Source organism: Coregonus clupeaformis, chromosome 40 (genome assembly GCF_020615455.1).
Source record: "Coregonus clupeaformis isolate EN_2021a chromosome 40, ASM2061545v1, whole genome shotgun sequence".
Lineage (NCBI taxonomy): Eukaryota > Metazoa > Chordata > Actinopteri > Salmoniformes > Salmonidae > Coregonus > Coregonus clupeaformis.
The window spans coordinates 6,100,694-6,124,106 of NC_059231.1; the positions used below are offsets into that span (position 1 = coordinate 6,100,694).

The 23,413-nt window shown below is 47.0% G+C and overlaps 1 protein-coding gene across 1 annotated transcript; it reads right to left on the minus strand.

Annotated features, from left to right (window-relative positions):
• Positions 1-285: 285 nt before the first annotated feature.
• On the minus strand, positions 286-23,413 carry LOC121555052 (ras-related protein M-Ras). The gene is made up of 6 exons (XM_041868825.2): positions 23,252-23,413; positions 19,589-19,806; positions 18,491-18,644; positions 17,808-17,907; positions 1,239-1,318; positions 286-645 (listed from the first exon to the last, which is right to left on the minus strand). Exons 2-6 carry the CDS (start codon positions 19,782-19,784, stop codon positions 546-548), a joined length of 630 nt encoding a protein of 209 aa, XP_041724759.1. The 5' UTR covers positions 19,785-19,806; positions 23,252-23,413; the 3' UTR covers positions 286-545.

The window sequence follows — 23,413 nt, forward strand, 5'->3', positions numbered from 1 at the left end:
GCACCATTGCATCACTGTCTGTAATTCAAAGTCAGTCCATTAGGAGCTCTTCCTGGAGTGCTTTTAACTGACCAATCAGTTGAAGGGAAGGGGAAAGGGGGACTCCTAGTCAGTTGTACAACAATGCATTCAACTGGAATGTGTCTTCCGCATTTAACCCAACCCCTCTGAAACAGAGAGGTGCGGGGGGCTGCCTTAATTGACGTCCACGTCATCGGTGCCTAGGGAGCAGTTGTTGTTGGGGGTTAACTCCCTTGCTCAAGGGCAGAATGGCAGATTTTTCCACCTTGCCGACTATGGGATTCGAACCAGCGACCTTTCAGTTACTGGCCCATCGCTCTTAACCACTAGGCTACCTGCTATAAGACCTCCACTTGGGCATGCCTTGGACTTGACCCCCTCAAGTGAGAGGGGTTTTCTATGACACTGTAACAGTCAGTTCCTTCTCTCCCCTAATCCCCCCTTTCTCCTCCAGTTGTTGGTCACTGCCAGTCTGCAGTTCTCTCTAACAACAATGTTACGCAGCGGCAAGAGGGGTGACACCCTCACAAGATGACACAGTGGACTTTGTGAGAACCCGTAGAGCGTTCTCCTCGCCACTTCAGCTTCTTCTTCTTCTTCAGGCTCCTCTCTGGGATCTGCTGCCTGCAAAAGGATAGGAGGATGGAGGACGGGATAGGGGGATGGAGGACGGGATAGGGGGATGGAGGACGGGATAGGGGGATGGAGGACGGGATAGGGGGATGGAGGACGGGAGAGAGAGAGAAAGAGAGAGAGAAAGAGAGAGAGAGAGCGGGGGGGGGGAGAGAAAATAAAAGAAAATGAGGGTATGTACAGGAGAAAACAAGAGAAGAAAGAGATGGAGATTAGGGTTAAAATCAGATGGCCTAGCTATCTAAGCAGCTAGACTAGAGGGCCTCTGTGTTACTCCTCTAAATGCTTGACAAACAGTTGAGTGGGCCCTCCAGCAGGATATGACCACACTGAACATCAACACATACTGGATTCCTCTGAAATTACACATCTGTTCATTCAGGAAATAGCTACAGTTTTTTCCCCATCCTTTTAACATACTTTTTATGGCATTCATGTCAAACATATAGTTTGCAAAGAGAAACCAAAAGCATCAATTTTCTAAAATCAATTTAATCCAATAATATGTTCTATAAATTCTTAATTCATCATTCTTAAATATAACCTGCAAGTCAGTGAGTATCCCATCTAGAAGTTTGACCTACCTTATAACCCTGACTAGTCCATGGAATGCCTTGTCCACATTCATAGGAGGATCCTTGGCGCTTGTCTCAATGTATGTAATCTGTAAAGAAAAAACACATTGATCAAACAAGGATAGAGGCCAGGAAAGACAACACAGTACACACGTAAACATCAGGATAGTCTCTGGTTTGAAAAGTTCTACAGCTGCACCATCAAGAGCATCCTGACTGGTTGCATCACCGCCTGGTATGGCAACTGCTCGGCCTCCGACCGCAAGGCACTACAGAGGGTAGTGCGTACGGCCCAGTACATCACTGGGGCCAAGCTTCCTGCCATCCATGACCACTATACCAGGCGGTGTCAGAGGAAGGCCCTACATATTGTCAAAAGACTCCAGCCACCCTAGTTATAGACTGTTCTCTCTGCTACCGGACAGCAAGCGGTACCGGAGCGCCAAGTCTAGGTCAAAAAGGCTTAACAGCTTCTACCCCCAAGCCATAAGACTGCTGAACAGCTAATCAAATGGCTACCCAGACTATTTGCATTGACCCTCCCCTTTTTTATGCTGCTGCTACTCACTGTTTACTATCTATGCATAGTCACTTTACCCCTACCTACATGTACATATTACCTCAATTACCTCAACTAACCTGTACCCCCACACATTGACTCAGTACCGGTACCCCCTGTATATAGCCTCATTATTGTTATTTTATTGCTACTTTGTAATAGTTTTACTTTAGTTTATTAAGTAAATATTTTCTTAACTCTTTCTTTCTTAAAACTGCATTGTTGGTTAAGGGCTTGTCAGTAAGTGTTAGATTAATTTGTATTTTAAGAATAATGACTAAAGGATTTCACCCCAAATACAGTATAAATGTGTGAACGGTGTTAGAGTTATAATGTAGTGGCAACCCACTAACAGAGGGGGGCGGGACTAAACATTCCAGGGTGAAGGGGACTGAGAAAACGGGTTAAAAAAAGCCTCCTAAAGGTGGGCGGATCAAAGTGCCTTTGTGTGTCAAGGGGTATAAAACAGGAGTGTATGGGTTTTGGCGCCAGAGCTCTCCATGAATAAAAATACAGATCATTCTTGCTGGTTGTGGACCTTGAATCATTTATGATTAAAACCAGAGCCTTACAACCTCTGGTAATGATTCAAGCTTAGGTTGAATTAGATATAGAAATTCTCGTGACAAGTGGTCCTTCGAGCAGAGCTTAAATACGTCTTTGTCGTTCTAAGGACACCGAAACCGTGCACGGGCGGGTGATTGCATCCGTGGAGAATAGTCCTGGCCTTCGACATTAAGGTTATAAACAGGCCGGTGATTACTCTTATGAACGATAAAGACGTTAACGAGTTTGAAAAAGCATTTAAATCCAAACTGCAAGGAAAAGGTCAGTAATTTTTATTCATGGTTTTTGGTGAAATGATTTGAACTTGTATGAGAATAGTAATTATTGTGGAGGGCAGAGAATAGTTACCAAAATCTCATAAGAGAATTAGAAGGGAGGGGGTCTGAAATGACTCAAGGTGAATGGCCATCACCAAAATAAACTAGTTAATATTGAGATTGTACGGGGTACAGTGTTACAATATAAACAGGAAGGGGGATAATTTTCGTCGTGTGCGATAGATACATTAAACAGGTCAAAAGTCGCGTAAACAACTGGGGATTTGCTCTAACTCTGTCTGTTTCATGAAACTGGAGCAGTTACGACCTCTAGGTTACGGATAGTGTTAGCAAATGATTGTATAATGTTGTATACGTGTGAGACTTGATGATCCATCAAAATACGTGATAATTGTTTCAAGGAGGGACTGAATTAGATCGCGTGAGAAAAAATGGTTATCTGACCCTTTTCATGAAACCGGAGTTTAAAAAAAACTCTGGGTTACGGGTTAGATAATTTAAATGGTTAATTACAAAAGCAGATCATAACATTGGCTCAAGAGACGCATTTAATAATAACTCCTAGGAAAATAATTCTGGAATGAATTATTACTAAACGGGGGGATTTCTTATTTTTCCACCATGGGAAATAAATATTCTAAAGAGGTCCGAGAATTAACGGGGGATGAAAGATATATGTTAGGAAGAGATCGAAGAAATATGTTTTATGGATCCATTTGGGAGAAGAGGTATGGATTTATTGGGCATCTCGATGTGGAAAAGTTAGAAGTTATGATTAAGAAGATGCATGTAAACTGTGGAACGGATTTGAAAAAACAGCGAGTGTCACGCCCTGGCTCTGGGGACTCTTATATGTTGAGCCAGGGTGTGTAGGGTCTATGTTTTGTGTTCTATGTTCAGTTTCTAGTTCGTGTGTTTTCTAGGTTGGCCGGGGTGGTTCTCAATCAGAGGCAACGAGAATCAGCCGTTGCTTGTTGTCTCTGATTGGGATCCATACTTAGGCAGCCTGTTGTGCACTTGTGTTTTGTGGGATCTTGTTCCGTGTTGGTTTGTGTTGTTAACTGAGGACTTCACGTTTCGTTTGGTTGTTTTGTATTTTGTATCGTGTTGCCAGTACACTATTAAAAAGATGTACGCATATCACGCTGCGCCTTGGTCTACTCATTATGACGATCGTGACAGAAGATCCCACCAAAACAGGACCAAGCAGCGTTTCCAGGAGCAAACGCCGGGTAAGGAGCTGGAGAGGTTGGCGATGGCCCAGGTGGGCCAATGGTGGTCCTGGGAGGACATGTTCGCGGGTAAAGGGCCATGGGCTAAAGTTAAAGCCCTGGCGAGAGTGGAGGTACGGCGCCAACAGTGTCGTCGTAGGACAGACGAGAGGCACCCCCAAGAAATGTTTTGGGGGGGGCACACGGCATGGACGACGGGGCTGCTGGAGGCAGATACAGGGCGAGTTTGTGGACGAGGAGAGAAGGCCACCAGGTTACGGGGGCCATTGGTCGTTAGAGGGAAGGAGAGTGTAGAGGCACGGCGAGAGGTACTGAGGTGTGTTACCAGTCTGGTCCGGCCCGTTCCTGATCCCCACACAAGGCCAATGGTGTGTGTTCCCAGTACGGTCCGGCCTGTTCCTGCCCCTCGCACCAAGCCAATGGTGCGCGTCGCCAGCCCGGCCCGGCCTGTTCCTGCTCCCCGCACCAAGTCAATGGTGCACGTCGCCAGCCCGGCCCGGCCTGTTCCTCCTCCCCGCACCAAGCCTATGGTGCGCGTCGCCAGCCCGGCCCGGCCTGTTCCTGCTCCCCGCACCAAGCCTGTGGTGCGCGTCGTCAGCCCGGTCCGGCCCGTTCCTGCTCCCCGCACCAAGCCAGTGGTGCGCGACGTCAGCCCGGTCCGGCCCGTTCCTGCTCCCCGCACCAAGCCTGTGTTGCGTGTCGCCAGCCCGGTCCGGCCCCTCCCTGATCCCCGCACCAAGGCTGTGGTGCGCGTCGTCAGTCCGGCACAGCCCGTGCCTGTTCACCGGTGCCTGGTCAGGTACCGGTCAGCTGCTCCACACCGGAGCCTAAGCAATCCGCTCCAACGATGTCCAGTCCAGCTCCAGCCAGCGGGATCAGACCAGGGGCGCTACGGGGGGGTTGTTAGAGGGTGGTGGTCACGCCCGGAGCCGGATCCGCCTCCGAGGCGGAATGCCCACCCGGCCCCTCCCCTGTTGGGTTTATGTTGGCGCGGTCGCAGTCAATCAGAGGCAGCGAGAATCAGCTGTTGCTTGTTGTCTCTGATTGGGATCCATACTTAGGCAGCCTGTTGTGCACTTGTGTTTTGTGGGATCTTGTTCCGTGTTGGTTTGTGTTGTTAACCGAGGACTTCACGTTTCGTTTGGTTGTTTTGTATTTTGTATCGTGTTGCCAGTACACTATTAAAAAGATGTACGCATATTACGCTGCGCCTTGGTCTACTCATTATGACGATCGTGACAGCGAGGGGAGGGGCTAGAGACAGCGAGGGTCTTTTTGGAGCGCGAAGGAGAGAGGAAGTGCTTTAACTGTAACAAAGAGGAATATTTGGCAAGGGAGTGTAAGGCCCCGTGTAAATACTGTAACAGAACAGGTCATAACCATCGTGACTGCAGGGGTAAAGGAAAGGGCAGTGTCGGAGATAGGACAGTCTATTTTTTGGTTCAACGGGTAAAATGTTTGAAGAAATGATTCGTGTCGATTAAGAATTGGCTAAAAACACCACAAAGCGATTATTTGAGAGGTACCTATAAAATTCCAACGATATATACGTATGAACTTTCTCACCCAAACGTAGACGTACGTCATGAGTGAGAAAGTAGAGAATATTTACATTTGCATTTTTGGTCATTTGGCAGACGCTCTGGTCCGGAGCGACTTGCAGGAGCGGTGGGGGTTGGGTGCCTTGCTCGGGGGCACATCGGCAGATTTTTCGCCTGGTCGGCTCGGGAGTTGGAGCCGGCGACCTCTCGGTTGCTGACACGGTGCTCTTGGTTACTGGGCTACCAGCCGGCCGATATGAGTTTAAGGTTGTGCCGTTGTTTGATTAGGTGATAAGTTTATGTGATAAGGTTTAATGGGTAATCGGACCATAACTAAAGTGGTTATAGAAGTAATGTATAAATAGTAGAGAGCCAAATAGAGGGTTCCATTGAACTATTATGTTTTGTTGGGCATTTGAATGGCATAAGGTGAAATCTGTGTGTATGAGGGAATTCAAACGGCTGGTATGAATGATAACCGGATACTACTTAGTATTTGGTTGGTTAATGCTGAATGGAAGATTTGAGGCGTGGTTGGGGGGTAACTAGGAAGACGCACTTATTCAATGGAGAATGGGTGTAGGGAGAGAGAGTTTTTACGTGTATTAAAAGTTGCATTAGATAGCTTTAGTAGTATTCTAGATAGGTCTATGAAAATATGTTACAAGTACGAATGACATTATTTCCTAAGAAGGAAGATTTGTAGGGAAGGTCCCCGCGCCTCCCCCATAATGTAGGAAGGAGCAGGAGGGGGGGGAGAGGTGAGAGACAGTACATAGTTCAGATGGTAGGAATGTCATTAAGTGTATGCTTATCAACGATATCAAGTATTTGTTTTATTGATTGGGGCCGAATCAGAGAGAACGGTTAAAGAGATTGAATGGCGAGCTGGAGTGGCGATAGAGCTGTGAAAATTGAGTTGAGGACAAAGGAGAATAATTTATGGCTCTGGTTGGCGGGGGAAAAAAATTGAGACAGTCCAGCCAGTTAGATTGAGCTGGAAAATGTCAAGTAGAGGTATAAAGACTTTACTGAAAGGAAGTGCTTTGATGAATTCAAATGGCATATTATATTATATTATAATTATATTGTATGAAAATAAATGGTGGATTCTAAAAAATTAATAATTTAGTTTCGTTACGTGAACAATGGGATATCATTTTTACTATTAGGATGATGGATTGAAAAAACATTGGTTATAAGTATGAAGTTATTAAACAATAGGTTTACATTTTAAGAACATCAATGCAACAACTTGCAATGAGGAAAGGAATAGTAAATTGGGGAGATAAAGGGGAAAATAACTGAGTTGTATAATAATTTGAGGGAACATTACCATCGACATGCAGACTTCTCCAAAGTACATGAATGTAAACAGGAAGACAGTGAGACCATCAGCCAATACTTAGAGAGGCTGAGAAATGTATTTAACGCAAAAAGTGGCATACCTGAGCCTCCCCAGGGGCAGGGAAATGATACTCCGTACCATCAGCAGCTAAAAATAGCATTCCTTAGTGGAATGAGACCAGAAATAAGCAGAAATATTAAGAGGACTTTAGTGGGATGGGGAACTACTTCGTTAGCCGAGGTCAAGAGATATGCAATCCATCATGAGCAGAATAGTAGACAGGATAGAGTAAGAAAAGAACAGAAGGGAGCTGAGTATTTAATGGCCACTCTAGGGGAAATAGCTGGTAGAGGTAGAACTCCAGAATAGAAGGGGAGAGAGATTTTCCTAGGGGGTGGATCAAATAATTGATAATGGATCATTTGAAATGAGATCACATGTAGCAGATTTAGGGTATCAATTAAATAATCATTGTATACTCGAGGAATTTTGAGTGGTTTTATGGATTAGTTATGAGGAATTAGATTGATACAAACATTATTGATGGGTTAGGACTGGGGATATCTGTATCATGTTTTGTGTGTACTACCATCTTTAGATTACTGATGGTAATTGAAGGTTAACAAAATGTATAACCAGGAGAAAGAGATTAGCTTATCTCATTGGAATATTGCTCAGGGCGAGGGGGAGCAGTAGTGAAGTTAGGCAGTATTTAGGTCATAAAAGTGAGCTACCAAATTAAGTTGAGCCTGGCTATCTTTGATTGTTGTTTTTCAATTGGGTTTTTCAAATAAAAAACAACACACCCAGCATGATGTTTATAAAGGGTTGTTATGTTGAATTTAGGGGATTTTCAGCAGTTCATGGGTGGTGTTTGCTATGCTGTGGGATGGAATGGTTTGTGATCTTATCTATGGGAAGGCAATGGCAGCCCATGGTAAAATCATTTGGAACTCTGAGGAGGAAGAACAGTTTATGTTGTTGCTCTCTTCCCAAACAGTCTTAGCTTTTCATACATATATCAGGGATGTTACCCAAATGGTAGAGAGTAAAGAGGGATATGACATTGGTCGTGATTTAAAGATGATGGGTTTTCTTTTGGTTGGCTATTAGATATAACTGGGTTAATCACGAACATAGAGGTTTTTATTCTTTGTTGCTAGGCAGAAGACTTAGGTGACCTAGGGTCGAAGTGCTTGCTCTTACTTACATTTACATTTTACATTTTAGTCATTCAATCCATGGCTGTCTTTTGTCTCTCTTCAAACATTGTGAAGGGATCGGCACCAGGATTAAGCAGAGTTCAGGCTAAAACCTGTCTCTCCTTTGCTATCTTCTTGATTGATTACAGCAGGAGGGGGGGTTGTGTTAGGTTTGAAATATTTAAATATGGACTTGTCATGTCCAACAATCAGTCTTCAGGTCAAGCCCGGGAGAGCCGGGGTAGAACAGAGTTTGAACTAAACATAAGTGTTTTTACAAGATAAGAGATTGATTGATTGGATTACTAATTGATTCTGAACTGAATGAAAGTCGAATTTAGCCGCCATAAAGACAAAGGAAGTGGGAGGAGCAATAAAGAAGCAAAAGACAGTCTCAAAAATGAAAGGCATGGCAATTGGTTGATAAATTACCTAAGTGATTGTTTAGGTAGGTGGTAATATTGACACATGAGCAGAACTATGTGTCAAGAGGGGGGAAGAGGCTAATGGTAGGATTAAATAATATACGAAGGAGAGGACAAAATACTTTTTTTTTAAAGAAAGAAAGAAAACATTTTTTTAGATACAGTCTAGAAAGAGAATGCAGTCAGAAATTGTTAGATTAATCTGAACATGTGTGAAGATAGTTTATTAACCACACCCGTATGTCAGAGGTTTTGTGCCCCACAGGTGAACTAAAGGAGAAGGTGACCCACTCTATCTAACCAGGTGACTGGTGAGCATCCAGTCCCTAAAGAAGAAAAACTGGAAGCAGGCCTGTTGGGAAGGGCCCTATCAGGTTATATTGGTCACTGCCTTGGCCATTAGAATAGCAGAGAGAGTAACCTGGGTCCATTTTACCCACTGCAAGAGGGTAAGACCACATACAAGCACCACTGAAACACACACAGAGTTGGAGAGAAGAACTGAACCAATAAGGTCCGGGGATCACCTCTGTTAACGAAGATCTCCTACCCCGACCTATCATCACTGTAGTGTGTTCTTAGGGTGTGAGTATGGGGTGGTACCAAGCAGAAGGACTAAAGGCAGGAGAGGGTTGGCGGTTTTTGGGAATATGGGTGACCCTGAGCTGCATCATAGTCTCGGCAATAGTCTTGGTATGTCAAGATCCACCACCACCTCGCACCAATTACGCTATGGCCTTACCATTATTAAGAAATAAAAGGGAAGCAACCCGACATACTGACCGTCAAGGACGAGTGATCTACAAAATAGGAGTCAGAGAAGGGTGGGGAGTAAGATTCAAAATTAGGATTAGGGATCTTATCAGGACGGATAAGCAAGCAACGTGGGATTATAAGATCCCATTGTATTTATGTTCAGCTCCCTCTGCGGATTGTTCCTGGGCTCAGGTATTTAGACATACTGGGGGATGGAGAGATGAGACGGGGGGCTGGACGTCCAGATGGAGGATAAGAAGGTATAACGATATCCCCACGGAGATGGTAGTAACAATAGTAAAGGTCACTAAAGAGGACATGAAAATAACTTACTGGGCTTGCGCGGACGAATACGGACGGGATACTTGTCTAAGATTACATTTGATGGAGTCAAAAGATATGGAGGGCACAGGTACTGTCATTAATCCATTAATAGCAATAGACCGAGTAGATCAGTCAAGGGATGACGGAGTCAATTCGACTAACCCGTCCACTATGAAAGATTTTCTCCTCCAAGAATGGAACCAAGGGGAAGTGGAGGGGGTCCCTGATGAGAATCTCTGGTTGAAGTGGATGAAGTACACCGCTAGGGCCTTGGGGGAGACCAATTGTTATGTATGCTCCATTGGGCGACCGACAATGTTGACCGCCCCAATGCCAAAGGCAATGTTTCCCTGTGTATTAGACCTGGGGTCCAATCAAAAAGAGCCCAATTGCACAGGGATTGGGCTGGCAAAGTTGACTTACTCGGCCAGCCCACCTAGATTCACTTTAACTCCTGGCGAATACCAGTGTTGCAGACATAGAAATGGCACCCGTAACTTGGGTGATTTTGATGGCTGTAAGGAGAAAATTAATGTGACTGATTTAGATAAGGAAGGGAGGGGAAAAGTATAACCTTACCATCCCTCTGACTGATGTGTGGTGGGCATGTACTAACAAAGGGAGCATTCGACAGACATTACCAGAAGGATGGGTGGGTACTTGTGGACCAGTATTGTTGGTCCAAACCTGTAAGAATTTCATCAAAGACCAGTGACAAGAAGAATAATCAGGAGGAGGAGAAATATAGGTCAGGAAGGAAATAGCCCAATTTGGATAGATGGTATAGGCATCCCCAGGGGTGTTCCAGACGAATACAAAGCTATGAATCAAATATGGGAGGGTATTACCACAACATTTTTCTGGTGGGTGACAATAAACAAGAATGTGGATTGGATAAATTATATCTATTACAACCAACAACGATTTATTAACCAGACTAGAGATGCAGTAAAGGGGATCTTCGCGCAATTATCCGCCATCCCGCTCATAACTTAGTAGAGGTTGGTTTTAGATCAGGCAGAAAGGGCCGGTGTCTATAGAATGATAAGCCATTGTTGCACATTTATCCCTAACAACACCACACTGGATGGGACAGTCACCAGAGCTCTTACAGAATTAACTGCACTAAGTGAAGAATGAACTGAGAACTCAGAAGTTAGTACATCGTGGATAGGGTGGTTTGATGATGTCACGGTTTACTAAGCCAGAACCCAGAAGCAGACCAGGACAAGGTAGGTTGAAACAAAGGTGAGTGTTTATTTAATAGATCCACGAGTGAGGCTGAATAATCCAGGGAACAGAGCGGGTGGCGTGGATGGGTTGTTGAGGGTGCAGTGGTAGGTCCAGTAATGGCTCGGCAGCCGCCGACCATCAGGCAGAGGTTGGGTGAAGGTTCCGGATGAGTGATGTTCATGGCTAACGATCCAGCAGGGAATGGATGTTAGGACAGAGCCTAAGAAGGGTGATGATCAGGACCAGGTGTGCAGATTGCTGATGGGATGCAGGTGCGGAAATCAAGAGAGCTCCCGCCTAGCAACGTTGCCCGGCAACCAGGCAGGGAGCGTTCCAGAACCCTCGGGAAACTGGAGATCCCGAGCAGAAAAACTAGTACCCAGACAGAAACCGACTCAGACTGCAGGGATCGTTACAGTACCCCCCTCCGACGAACGCCACCGGGCGGACTCCCGGAGCGCCAGGATGGAGGCGGTAGAAGTCACGAATGAGGTCAGCATCTAGGATCTGTCGCCGCGGAATCCAACTCCTCTCTTCAGGACCATACCCCTCCCAGTCCACGAGATACTGGAAACCCCGGCCCCGCCGTCTGGAATCCATGATGCGTCGCACCGTGTAGGCAGGACCACCTCCGATCATCCGAGGAGGAGGAGGAGGAGGCGGAGGAGGCAACAGAGGACTGAGGAGAACAGGCTTGAGGCAGGAGACATGAAAGGTGGGATGGACTCTGAGCGTCCTCGGTAGTTTGAGTCGAACTGCCACCGGATTGATCACCTTCTCCACCACAAACGGACCAATGAACTTCGGTGACAACTTCCTAGACTCAGTCCGTAAAGGAAGATCCCGTGTGGCCAACCAGACCCTATCTCCGATGGTATAGGTGGGAGCGGGGATCCGGCGACGATTCGCCTGGAGCTGATACCGGTCCGAAACTCTAAGGAGTGCCTTTCTGGCCCGATGCCAGGTCCGGTGGCAACGACGAATATGGGCCTGAACAGAGGGCACTGAGAGCTCCTTCTCCTGAGAAGGGAACAAGGGAGGTTGGTAGCCATACAGGCACTGGAAGGGAGACATCCCAGTGGCAGATGTAGGGGAGAGTATTGTGGGCATACTCAACCCAAGGCAACTGAGAGACCCAGGAGGTGGGGTTGGAGGAGACAAGGCAGCGTAGCGTGGATTCCATCTTCTGGTTGGCTCTCTCCGCCTGACCATTAGATTGGGGGTGAAAACCAGATGTGAGGCTGACTGTAGCTCCAATGGCCAAACAGAAGGACTTCCAGACAGCAGAGGTAAACTGAGGGCCACGGTCGGAAACGATATCACTGGGCAAACCGTGGACCCTGAAAACCTCCCTAACCAGGATCTCGGACGTCTCCGAGGCAGAGGGAAGCTTGGCAATAGGCACAAAGTGGGCGAACTTGCTGAATCTGTCCACGATAGTCAGAACGACCGTGTTCCCCTCAGAAGCGGGCAACCCAGTGACAAAGTCCAGGGCCAGATGCGACCATGGTCGCCGGGAATAGGAAGGGGGTGAAGTAGTCCAGAGCTGGGCCGATTGGTACTCTTATTCTGCGCACACACTGGACAGGCAGCAACAAAACCCCGAGTATCCTCGGCCATGGCAGGCCACCAAAAACGTCTGCGAAGAAACGCCATCGTCCGAGCCACGCCAGGGTGACAAGCCATCTTGCTGGCGTGGGACCATTTGAGGACAGCAGGACGAACCGACTCAGGCACAAACAACCGACCGGGTGGACCGTTACCGGGACCGGGCTGCGTCCGAAGGGCCGCCATCACCTCCTCCTCAATCTTCCACATAACTGCTCCCACGACGCAGTTCCGGGGAAGAATTGTCTCGGTCTTGGACCCACTCTCTTCCGTCTTGGAGAACATCCGGGACAAGGCGTCCGCCTTGCCGTTCTTAGATCCAGGTCGAAACGTCAGGGAAAAACTTGAATCGTCCGAAAAACAACGCCCACCTGGCCTGACGGGGAGTTGAGACGTCTAGCCGATTGCACGTAAGCAAGATTCTTGTGGTCAGTCCAGACAATAAACGGTTGCTCCGCCCCCTCCAACCAGTGGCGCCACTCCTCCAAGGCAAGTTTCACCGCGAGAAGCTCCCGGTTACCCACATCGTAATTCCTCTCCGCAGGCGAAAGGCGACGAGAGTAGTAGGCGCAGGGATGGAGTTTACTGTCCGTGGAGCATCGCTGCGACAGGATGGCGCCAACTCCCACATCAGACGCGTCCCACTTCAACGACGAACTGACGGGCCGTGTCCGGTTGAGAGAGAATCGGTGCGTTGGTGAATCGCCTCTTCAAATCCAGAAACGCTCGATCCGCCTCCGGATTCCACTTGAAGGTCCTGATACTGGAAGTCAAGGCAGTTAACGGAGCGGCCACACGGCTGTAATCCCGGATGAATCTGCGGTAGAAATTCGCAAACCCCAAAAATCTCTGGAGCTGCAATCTCGTACCGGGCTGGGCCCATTCCAGAACCGCTCTAACCTTCTCCTGGTCCATCCTAATCTCTCCCCTGGAGATGATGTACCCGAGAAAGGATGTCGTGTGGGCGTGAAACTCGCACTTCTCGGCCTTCACGAACAGGCGATTCTCCAACAATCGCTGCAGAACCTGCCGGACATGCTGGACGTGGTCGGAAGGTTCCTTCGAGAAGATCAGAATGTCATCCAGGTAAACAAACACAAAGAGACCGATCATATCTCTCAGGACGTCGTTCACCATACTCTGGAATACCGCTGGAGCATTGGTCAGTCCAAACGGCATCACCTGATACTCGAAGTGACCCATCGGTGTATTGAAACCCGTCAACCACTCGTCCCCCTCTCTGATCCGGACCATGATACGCATTGCGTAGGTCTAGCTTAGTGAACACCGTAGCACCCTGTAAGCGAGTCGAAGGCAGAACTCATCAAGGGCAGGGGATACTTGTTCTTGACCGTGATGTCATTCAACCCCCGATAATCAATACACGGTCGAAGAGAGCCATCCTTCTTACCCACAAAGAAGAATCCTGCCCCCAGGGGTGATGACGAGGACGAACGAGACCAGCAGCTAGGGACTCCTTGATGTAGGTCTCCAAAGCCTCACGTTCAGGTCGGGAGATACTGTATAACCTTCCCTTGGGGTAGACAGCTCCAGGGAACAGGTTGATGGCACAATCATATGGTCGGTGGGGAGGGAGTGACAGAGCCTTCTGCTTACTGAACACTTCCCCCAAATCGTGATATGTCTCGGGAACCAGGGACAAATCTGGGGGTTTAGCCTCAATCACCTGACTGGGAACCGAATGGGGACAGGCAGTCTTGAGACAGTTAGCATGACAATCAAGGCTCCAACTCGTTACCTTGCCCGTCACCCAATCGAACGTGGGATTGTGTTCCTTCAGCCAGGGGTATCCAAGGACCAGAGGAACATGGGAAGACGGCAGAATGAAGAATGAAATCATCTCCGAATGATTCCCCGACAACAGCATCTTAACCGGTTCAGTCCTCATCGTGATACGTGCCAGACTACTGCCGTTCAGAGTGGTCGCTTCAATGGCTTCCGGCAATTGCTCCTTGGAAAGCCCCAGCTGTTCCACCAACTCGGCATCAAGAAAGCTTCCATCGGCACCTGAATCGATAAAGCGTTAATCGCTAAGCTCTGATTCCTGTTCATAAGGGTAGCCGAGAAACGGGGTCTGACAGAGGTATTGAGAGGTCGAAACTGGCTCGCTAAAAGTCCTCCCAACTTTAGCGAGCCGCGCAGTTTGACGACCGCCGGGAACAGGTGGCGAGGTAATGTCCCGAACCACCACAGTAGAGGCAACAGTTAGTCCCTACGTCTGAGTTGGCGTTCCTCCTTGGTTAACCCGTGCCGCCCTACTTGCATTGGTTCAGAATCGGGAGACAGGACCTCTCCACTAATCCTGTGTGGTGGACGATGATCGACGTATTCTGGTCCAATCCCCGACCCGACTGGAACCTGAGAAGCTGATCGATTGGACGGAACCCATTGCTTCTCCCTCCTTCGCTCTCGGACTCGATTATCCACCCGAATAGACAAGGCTACCAAGCTGTCCAGGTCACTAGGCTCCGGATAGGAGATCAACTCATCCTTGAGCTGCTCCGACAGACCCTGGTAAAAGGCCGCTTGCAGAGACTCCTCATTCCACCCACTCTCCACCGCCAACGTCTTGAACTCGATCACGAAGTCGGCCACGCTGCGAGTTCCTTGGCGAAGCGAAAACAGGCGCCTAGCTGCGTCCCTCCCTCGGACGGAATGGTCGAAGAGCTTCCTCATCTCGGCCGTGAACCCCTGGTATGAAGCCATGCAGGGGTCTTGTCGTTCCCAAACGGCTGAAGCCCACTTCAGCGCTCGACCACGCAGCAACTCAATCACAAAGGCTATCCTAGCCTTGTCTGTGGCATAAGAGTAGGGCTGTAGATCGAACACTAGCCCACACTGCATAAGGAAAGAACGGCATCTTCCCAGCTCCCCCTCATATTTATCCGGCGTCGGAACCTTGGGCTCACGGAAGGACACAGCTCCAGAAGCGGCAGGCGAGATGGGTGAAACCGGTAGTGGATCCTCCACCGGAAACTTGCGCTGGTTCTGGACCTCCGTCAGACCGGTAGAAAGGTTCCGAACTGCCAACGCGATCTCCTGTAGCTCCGTGCTATGATGGCCCAACATCTTCTCCTGCTGGGTAATGGCATGGCGAACAGAGTCCAGGTCCGCTGGGTTCATTACTGGCCGGATCGTTCTGTCACGGTTTACTAAGCCAGAACCCAGAAGCAGACCAGGACAAGGTAGGTTGAAACAAAGGTGAGTGTTTATTTAATAGATCCACGAGTGAGGCTGAATAATCCAGGGAACAGAGCGGGTGGCGTGGATGGGTTGTTGAGGGTGCAGTGGTAGGTCCAGTAATGGCTCGGCAGCCGCCGACCATCAGGCAGAGGTTGGGTGAAGGTTCCGGATGAGTGATGTTCATGGCTAACGATCCGGCAGGGAATGGATGTTAGGACAGAGCCTAAGAAGGGTGATGATCAGGACCAGGTGTGCAGATTGCTGATGGGATGCAGGTGCGGAAATCAAGAGAGCTCCCGCCTAGCAACGTTGCCCGGCAACCAGGCAGGGAGCGTTCCAGAACCCTCGGGAAACTGGAGATCCCGAGCAGAAAAACTAGTACCCAGACAGAAACCGACTCAGACTGCAGGGATCGTTACAGATGAAATGTTTGGTAAATGGAAAACCATAGCAGCCACCATTTTAGGAGCGGTCAGTGTTTGTATGGGTTGTCTTGTATTATGTGGTTGTTGTCTTGTTCCCTGTGTCCGAGGATTGGTGAGTCAGGCGTTGGTGAAATGCAGTATCTAATCAATGATGAGAGATGGACTGACTCCGGACTCTGACCAGGGAATGTGAAAACGATCCTCCAGGCTTGGTGGATGACGAGGATTTGGACCCTGAAAGACCGCAATTGGATGAAATGTTTATTAGTTCTGACGTAATCTCTGAGATTAATCATGCTTGTAAAATACATTTATCCTGAATGTGAAAACATTTAGTCAAAGGGGTGGATTGTTAGATTAATTTGTATTTTAAGAATAATGACTAAAGGATTTCACCCCAAATACAGTATAAATGTGTGAACGGTGTTAGAGTTATAATGTAGTGGCAACCCACTTACAGAGGGGGGCGGGACTAAACATTCCAGGGTTGAAGGGGACTGAGAAAACGGGTTAAAAAAAGCCTCCTAAAGGTGGGCGGAGCAAAGTGCCTTTGTGTGTCAAGGGGTATAAAACAGGAGTGTATGGGTTTTGGCGCCAGAGCTCTCCATGAATAAAAATACAGATCATTCTTGCTGGTTGTGGACCTTGAATCATTTATGATTAAAACCAGAGCCTTACAACCTCTGGTAATGATTCAAGCTTAGGTTGAATAAGAGATAGAAATTCTCGTGACAGTAAGCATTTCACGGTAAGGTCTACACCTGTTGTATTCGGCGCTTGTGACAAATAAAATTGGATTTGATTAGATTTAGCTAGTGCCACAAGGTATAGACAACCGATAGTAATTATGTCTTTCAGGCCCAGACCCCCATAATAAGGGATGTGAGTTTTGCAAGTAAAAACAAAATGTACTAAGCATATATTTGCCAACAAATACTTTTATGCACATTCTCACACTTGGTGGTGTCCTCTGAAATAGCAGGTTCTAAAACGGTTAAGGCCAAGCTTGGCAGTATTAGCTTGGCAGTATTTGTGTTTTCCCCCAACACAGAGCCTCAGTGTGCTGTCTCAGTGTGCTGTCTCTCCCAGATGCCTAAATCACACCCTGTAGCTAACGCTGAGTCTGCATCCCAGCCTGCCCACCACCCAACAACCGCTCTCCCAGCCAGCCCTGCACCCAACAACCTCCCTCCCAGCCTGCCCTGCATCCAACAACTTCTCTCCCAGCCTGCCCTGCATCCAACAACCTCTCTCCCAGCCTGCCCTGCATCCAACAACCTCTCTCCCAGCCTGCCCTGCATCCAACAACCTCTCTCCCAGCCTGCCCTGCATCCAACAACCTCTCTCCCAGCCTGCCCTGCATCCAACAACTTCTCTCCCAGCCTGCCCTGCATCCAACAACCTCTCTCCCAGCCTGCCCTGCATCCAACAACCTCTCTCCCAGCCTGCCCTGCATCCAACAACCTCTCTCCCAGCCTGCCCTGCATCCAACAACCTCTCTCCCAGCCTGCCCTGCATCCAACAACCTCTCTCCCAGCCTGCCCTGCATCCAACAACCTCTCTCCCAGCCTGCCCTGCACCCAACAACCTCTCTCCTAGGTATAGCAACACACACAGCCCATAGAACAACCCCAGTCACAGACAATACCAGTGGGGAAAGGAACTTCTACAAGGTTTTTCTGACCATTTAACCTGACCATGAAAGATTATTGGCCATAACTAGTCAGAAAAAACTATCCAGGAGTCCCTATCAAAAGTACATTAATTAAATTTGGACACTTTATTACACCAACAAGACATTGACAACAAAGGATTTAGACATCAAGCTGTCCCATAACGCTGCCCAACTCCTTGTCGGAGGTGACACTGTACTCACGTTGTGTTTGGCAGCCATTTCCTGCCCCTGGTCGCTAGTGATTTTGCGGAGGTGAACCAAGTCCACCTTATTGGCCACCAGCACCATGGGGAAGGCCTCCCTGAAGGAGAGAATGAAGATGATGGACTGAGGAACAGATGCATCTTATTCAACATAACATGTGTACAGTAACACCACTACACAGCTGACGATCTGACTGAAATCCCACTGGGCAAAAATTGGTTGAATCAACGCTGTTTCCACGTCACTTTAACCCCTCCAAAGAATCTATGTGATGACGTTGAATCAACGTGGAAAACTGATTGGATTTGCAAAAAGTCATCAACTTAAGGGCATTTTGTCGCCCAACTTTGAACCTAAATCTGACATGAAATTTTTTTTGATTTCACGTTGAATTAACTTTAGTTAACTCAACCAAATCTAAATCAAAACTAGACGTTGAACTGACGTCTGCGCCCAGTGAGATGGAAACATTGGCTGAGGAAGGAGTTGTTTGTTGTCATTTTTCGTGAACAAGAGATACAATAGAGAACAGAATGACTGTCTGCTGTATAGATGAACCCTTTACCAGTGAGAGCGTTAGAGGGAAGACAACCTAGTCGGAGGCACTAAGTGCAGTAGCAGCAGTCCCACGTATGTGTCTGACCCATAAGGCACGCATCATACCAAGAGCTGGGCCTCACCTGTCCTTCACCCTGAGGATGAGCTGGTGGAAGCGGTCCACGTGTTCAAAGCTTGCCTTGTCTGTCACAGAGAACACGATGAGGAAGCCATCCCCTGTCCTCATGTACTGCTCCCTCATAGCACTGAACTCCTCTTGGCCTGCCGTGTCCAGCACTGTGCAATTACACACATAGAGGTACCAGTGTCTCAGCCAGATGTGAAAGTAAGGTGGTACGGTCCGGTACAGCGTCCCGGCAAAATAAATTGTGTGGGTACGCTGTACCGGTAAAACATGAGCCTATCACAATAATTAAAACAAAATATCAAGAAAACTTTAGGCTATTACACCATTATTTATCATTACCACATGTCAGAGGCGTGCACACATAGGAGGTCCCGTACCATCAAGAAATCTACTTTTACACATGGTTACAGCACTGTTTAATAACCTACACAGACACTGTGTAATAACACACACACACACATAGACACTGTGTAATAACACACACACACACATAGACACTGTGTAATAACACACACACACACACACACACACACATAGACACTGTGTAATAACACACAGACACTGTAATAACACACACACACACACACATAGACACTGTGTAATAACACACACACACACACATAGACACTGTGTAATAACACACAAACACTGTAATAACACACACACACACACACACACATAGACACTGTGTAATAACACACAGACACTGTAATAACACACACACACACACACATAGACACTGTGTAATAACACACAGACACTGTGTAATAACACACAGACACTGTGTAATAACACACAGACACTGTAATAACACACATAGAAGTACCAATGTTACAGGTTTTACTATATGTTTTTGGGGAATCATCTTCTTGCTTGTTTCCATATGAATGATTGAAAAAGCAACAAGCTATCAATTGCAAAAAATCTAGCTAAAAAAACAAATGCACATTATGGGTGTAAATCACAAGGTCTAAATCTGTTGAAACTATTTGGGAATACTGTGCTACAATATGTTTAATTAATATTTTTAACGGAATTAATACACGACCAGCCCCCATAACCCTGAGAGACAGAGGAGAAAATATCTCCCTACCGTCCAGGATGGCCCACTGTCCGTCTATCTCTGTGTGTTTCAGGTAGGAGTCCTCGATGGTGGGGTCGTAGTCAGACACAAAGATCTTCTGAAAGAACTGGATGGTGAGAGCGCTCTTCCCCACCCCTCCGTCCCCCACCACCACCAGCTTGTACGTGGGGAGGTTGTCGCTAGGGACCGCGCTGCTGGTTGCCATGGTGACAGGCAGATGGCTACACCTGGAACAAGGCAGGAGGGGAGGGAGGGAGGGAGGGAGGCAGGCAGGCAGGCAGGCAGGCAGGCAGGCAGGCAGGCAGGCAGGCAGGCAGGCAGGCAGGCAGGCAGGGAGGGAGGGAGGGAAAGAAAGGAGCGCAAGATAGAGTGTTAGACTGCTGCTGCTGGTGCTAATTCATTGCCAGGGAGACCAGACTACACAGAGAACCCTGCATCAAAGACCAGCCCCCTCAGAGAGAAAGAATATCAGCTAGCTATCGACACCTCCGTCAATCTCAGCTAGAGGGTCTTGCAGAAAATGCTGTAGTAAAGGATTGGGAATCGATGTGTGTAATGTGCAAGCAACATGTGTCATAATACTGTAATAAACCAAAGAACTGGAGCAGCAGAGCCTAAGATAGAGATTAAGCTACTGACTGAGCTGGAGAAAACACCCTGGTCACTGATTGGCTGTCTGTATAAGGAAGTGCCTTGCACAGCACAGCCAGCCAATCAGTGGTGTAATGGAGAGGCTCTCCTTCCCACTATATAGACTATTCTGTTTTCTCCTTCTTCTGAGACTGCCAGAATAGCATGCAGCACCAACCACTCTCCCAGCACCATTATGAGCAAGGGAAATATGGTCTAGACATGTGGATTACTGTGCTTTGTAATTATGGCTTTCAGAAGAAAAAAAATTAGCTGAAAGAATATACTATATAGCAGCTGTCGTGGTGCATTTTCACTAGCTTCCCACAAAGAAAAAAAACAGATTCAGATTCACTGACCATTTCTGTTTATTTTTCTGTTGCTTGACAACATTTTCCCTCCCACACTTTCTTTAAATGGTTGTTTTTCTACTGTGACTTAGTAAGGACCTGGTCCTTGAGAAATATGGACATTACAGCACATAAGTGCTCTGTTGTCTTGTGTGTGTGTGTGTTTGTGTGTGTGTGGGGGGGGGGGGTAGAGGACAGACTGTGGGTAGAGGACAGACTGTGGGTAGAGACTGGGTAGAGCCTGTGGGTAGAGGACAGGCTGTGGGTAAAGGACAGGCTGTGGGTAGAGGACAGGCTGTGGGTAGAGGACAGGCTGTGGGTAGAGTACAGGCTGTGGGTAGAGGCTGTGGGTAGAGGACAGGCTGTGGGTAGAGGACAGGCTGTGGGTAGAGGACAGGCTGTGGGTAGAGGCTGTGGGTAGAGGACAGGCTGTGTGTAATGGACATGGCATAGATAGGTCACAGCCCAGGATGCGTGATACAGACAGGACCCTTTAAATCAGTTTTATTTTATTTATAGAAAACAACAGAATTGGATGTACCAAGTACACTACTATGTTTAAACCACATCAGGAGACAATTTCTTAGGTCTATTACAATTAAGAAATGTCGATTTGAGTGTAGTTATCCTTTAATGAAAGTGCACACCAGGACGAGATCATTGTTTTATTAAGCATTGCTGTAGTGCTCACGTGATTGCAGAGTTTGCAAAACAAATGGCTACTAGATTGATTCAAATAATTACGATACTGTATCATTCTGCCAGGTAGACATAGGCTACTTTGTAGTTAACATTTAATTGAGAAGGTTTTTGGGAAAGCCTTTCCATCTCTACCAGAAGAAGGTTATCATTAACATCATCGCTAACGGCTACACAGTGTAGATATACGCGTGCACCGCAGACATACACACAGACCTGTGCCGCTTCAGAAAGTTGCAGGAAAATACGAATCACTGATGCATTTTGTTAATGTCTTAATTCACAAATTAATGCATTTTCTAATAAATTCAATAGATTTAGCTGATTTCCTCCTAAGTTCAATACATTTTTGAATATTGTTGAATTCCATTTTAATGTCTGGATTCCGTACTGGTTCTCCGCACCGTGCATACAGCGAGTGGGCAGAGGACAGCCCAGGTTCAGCCCAGGCAGTGGGTAGGGACCATGGCACTGGGTCGCAGGAAACAGCAGTCAGCTGGTGAAAGCCCCGCACCCTTCCTGCTCTACACAATAAAGGGAAGGAAAGAGGCTTCCTTCCACAAGCGACCCAGATAGACCTTCCTTCATCAAGCAACCCAGACAGACCTTCCTTCATCAAGCGACCCAGCCAGACCTTCCTTCATCAAGCGACCCAGACAGACCTTCCTTCCTCAAGCGGCCCAGACAGACCTTCCTTCCTCAAGCAACCCAGACCATCCTTCCTCAAGCGGCCTAGACAGACCTTCCTTCCTCTAGCGTCATCATCATCACTGGTAAATGATGATGACTAAAGTCCTGTTGACTGTACACATGAAGTCACTAGATTCTGGGTTTAAAAAAAGAGGTCACTAGATTATGTGCGCTGAACTGGACAACTGTGTGCTCAGTGTGCTCTGAACTCTAAACCACGTCTGTCTCATTCTTTAATCTGATCAGAACTCATGCATTACATATTTTGCCACTAAAAGACTGACTGACTGTACATGACTTGGTAAAGAGAAGATTATGTGACTGTTGAGATGCCTCTTCATTGAATCAACGTAGGCTTACCTCACCTGGCTGCTGTCAGAGGACTTTATAGGTACATCTAATGTACTGTAGAGCATAGATCCATGTCGCATTTCATAGAGCAATGCCTTGTTAGAGTAATTTGGTTGACACTGCCCAATATACACACCCAACATGCTTCTCAAAATCAAAACAAGAGTTCAAGCTGCTTTGATCAAGTTTAAATTAAACATGCAGTACCTTCAGTGGCATTTCAACTTCTCTGATCAACTGTCAAGTGAAAAGCCTCCACCACCATGCTACTCTTGTTGCTGAATTATCTGGTGATTTCACTAGGCTATTAATAGTCAGATGAATATGTGTAGCCCTATTGAAGGCTGCTCAATGGTGGGTGACCTCATCATATGATGTGGTGCCTGAAGAAATTCTGCAATGGTTTTAATGCATCTATTCATAACATGCCTGGTTGAAATACAGTCTGAGGTATAAACATTGTAACAATGTAGATAAATGTATCAATCAAGTTTGGTCTTGTGACGTTATATCAAGTTATTATATATTTTTTATTTAAAGTAGATTCTACTAACTTCCCCCCCTCACTTCCCCCCCTGACATAAAACGTCACAACACTATTTATGTTGTTTTGAAGTCGGGGTGCTGTGTGAATAAGAACCGAGTCGCCGTGCCTGGAAACGGTTTTTTGTTGCATCTTGAATGTCAAACTCTTTTAGAGAAGTTTGCTGCATCAAGCAATTTCCGCAAATGGAATATTGGCGTCCATTTCTCGAATCCAACAGAGGCCCCACAATGTTACCAAAAAAATGTACTCCAGTTTACGTTGCATAAACCAACTCAACAATTTAAATATTTACCAAAGCAGAGTAAAAACGTGACATGAAAAAGATTTACTAAGAATGTTTAAGCAGCCTACAGTAGCTATATGTAGTTACCTACCCATCGATGACAATTTCAGCAAATAACTTACCAATATGAGATCCGTTGTCGTGAACGTAGACTACAGCACTTCACGTACAAATATTCCTCATCCCTCTTTCTGTCTGTTACCTCAAAACATTGCCATCATTTTATGACGAGATTGCGCCTGTCATATCCGCGATGCGACGCAATCCGCTATGTAGCAAATCTT

Bases quoted from the DNA above. Each gene is read 5' to 3' on its own strand.
- LOC121555052 (XM_041868825.2), bottom strand. From the start codon at position 19,784: ATGGCAACCAGCAGCGCGGTCCCTAGCGACAACCTCCCCACGTACAAG. The intron at 17,908-18,490 runs GTGAGGCCCAGC...TCTCTCCTTCAG, and splicing joins ATCCTCAGGGTGAAGGACAG to GGAGGCCTTCCCCATGGTGC. The intron at 646-1,238 runs GTAGGTCAAACT...ATCCTTTTGCAG, and splicing joins GGACTAGTCAGGGTTATAAG to GCAGCAGATCCCAGAGAGGA.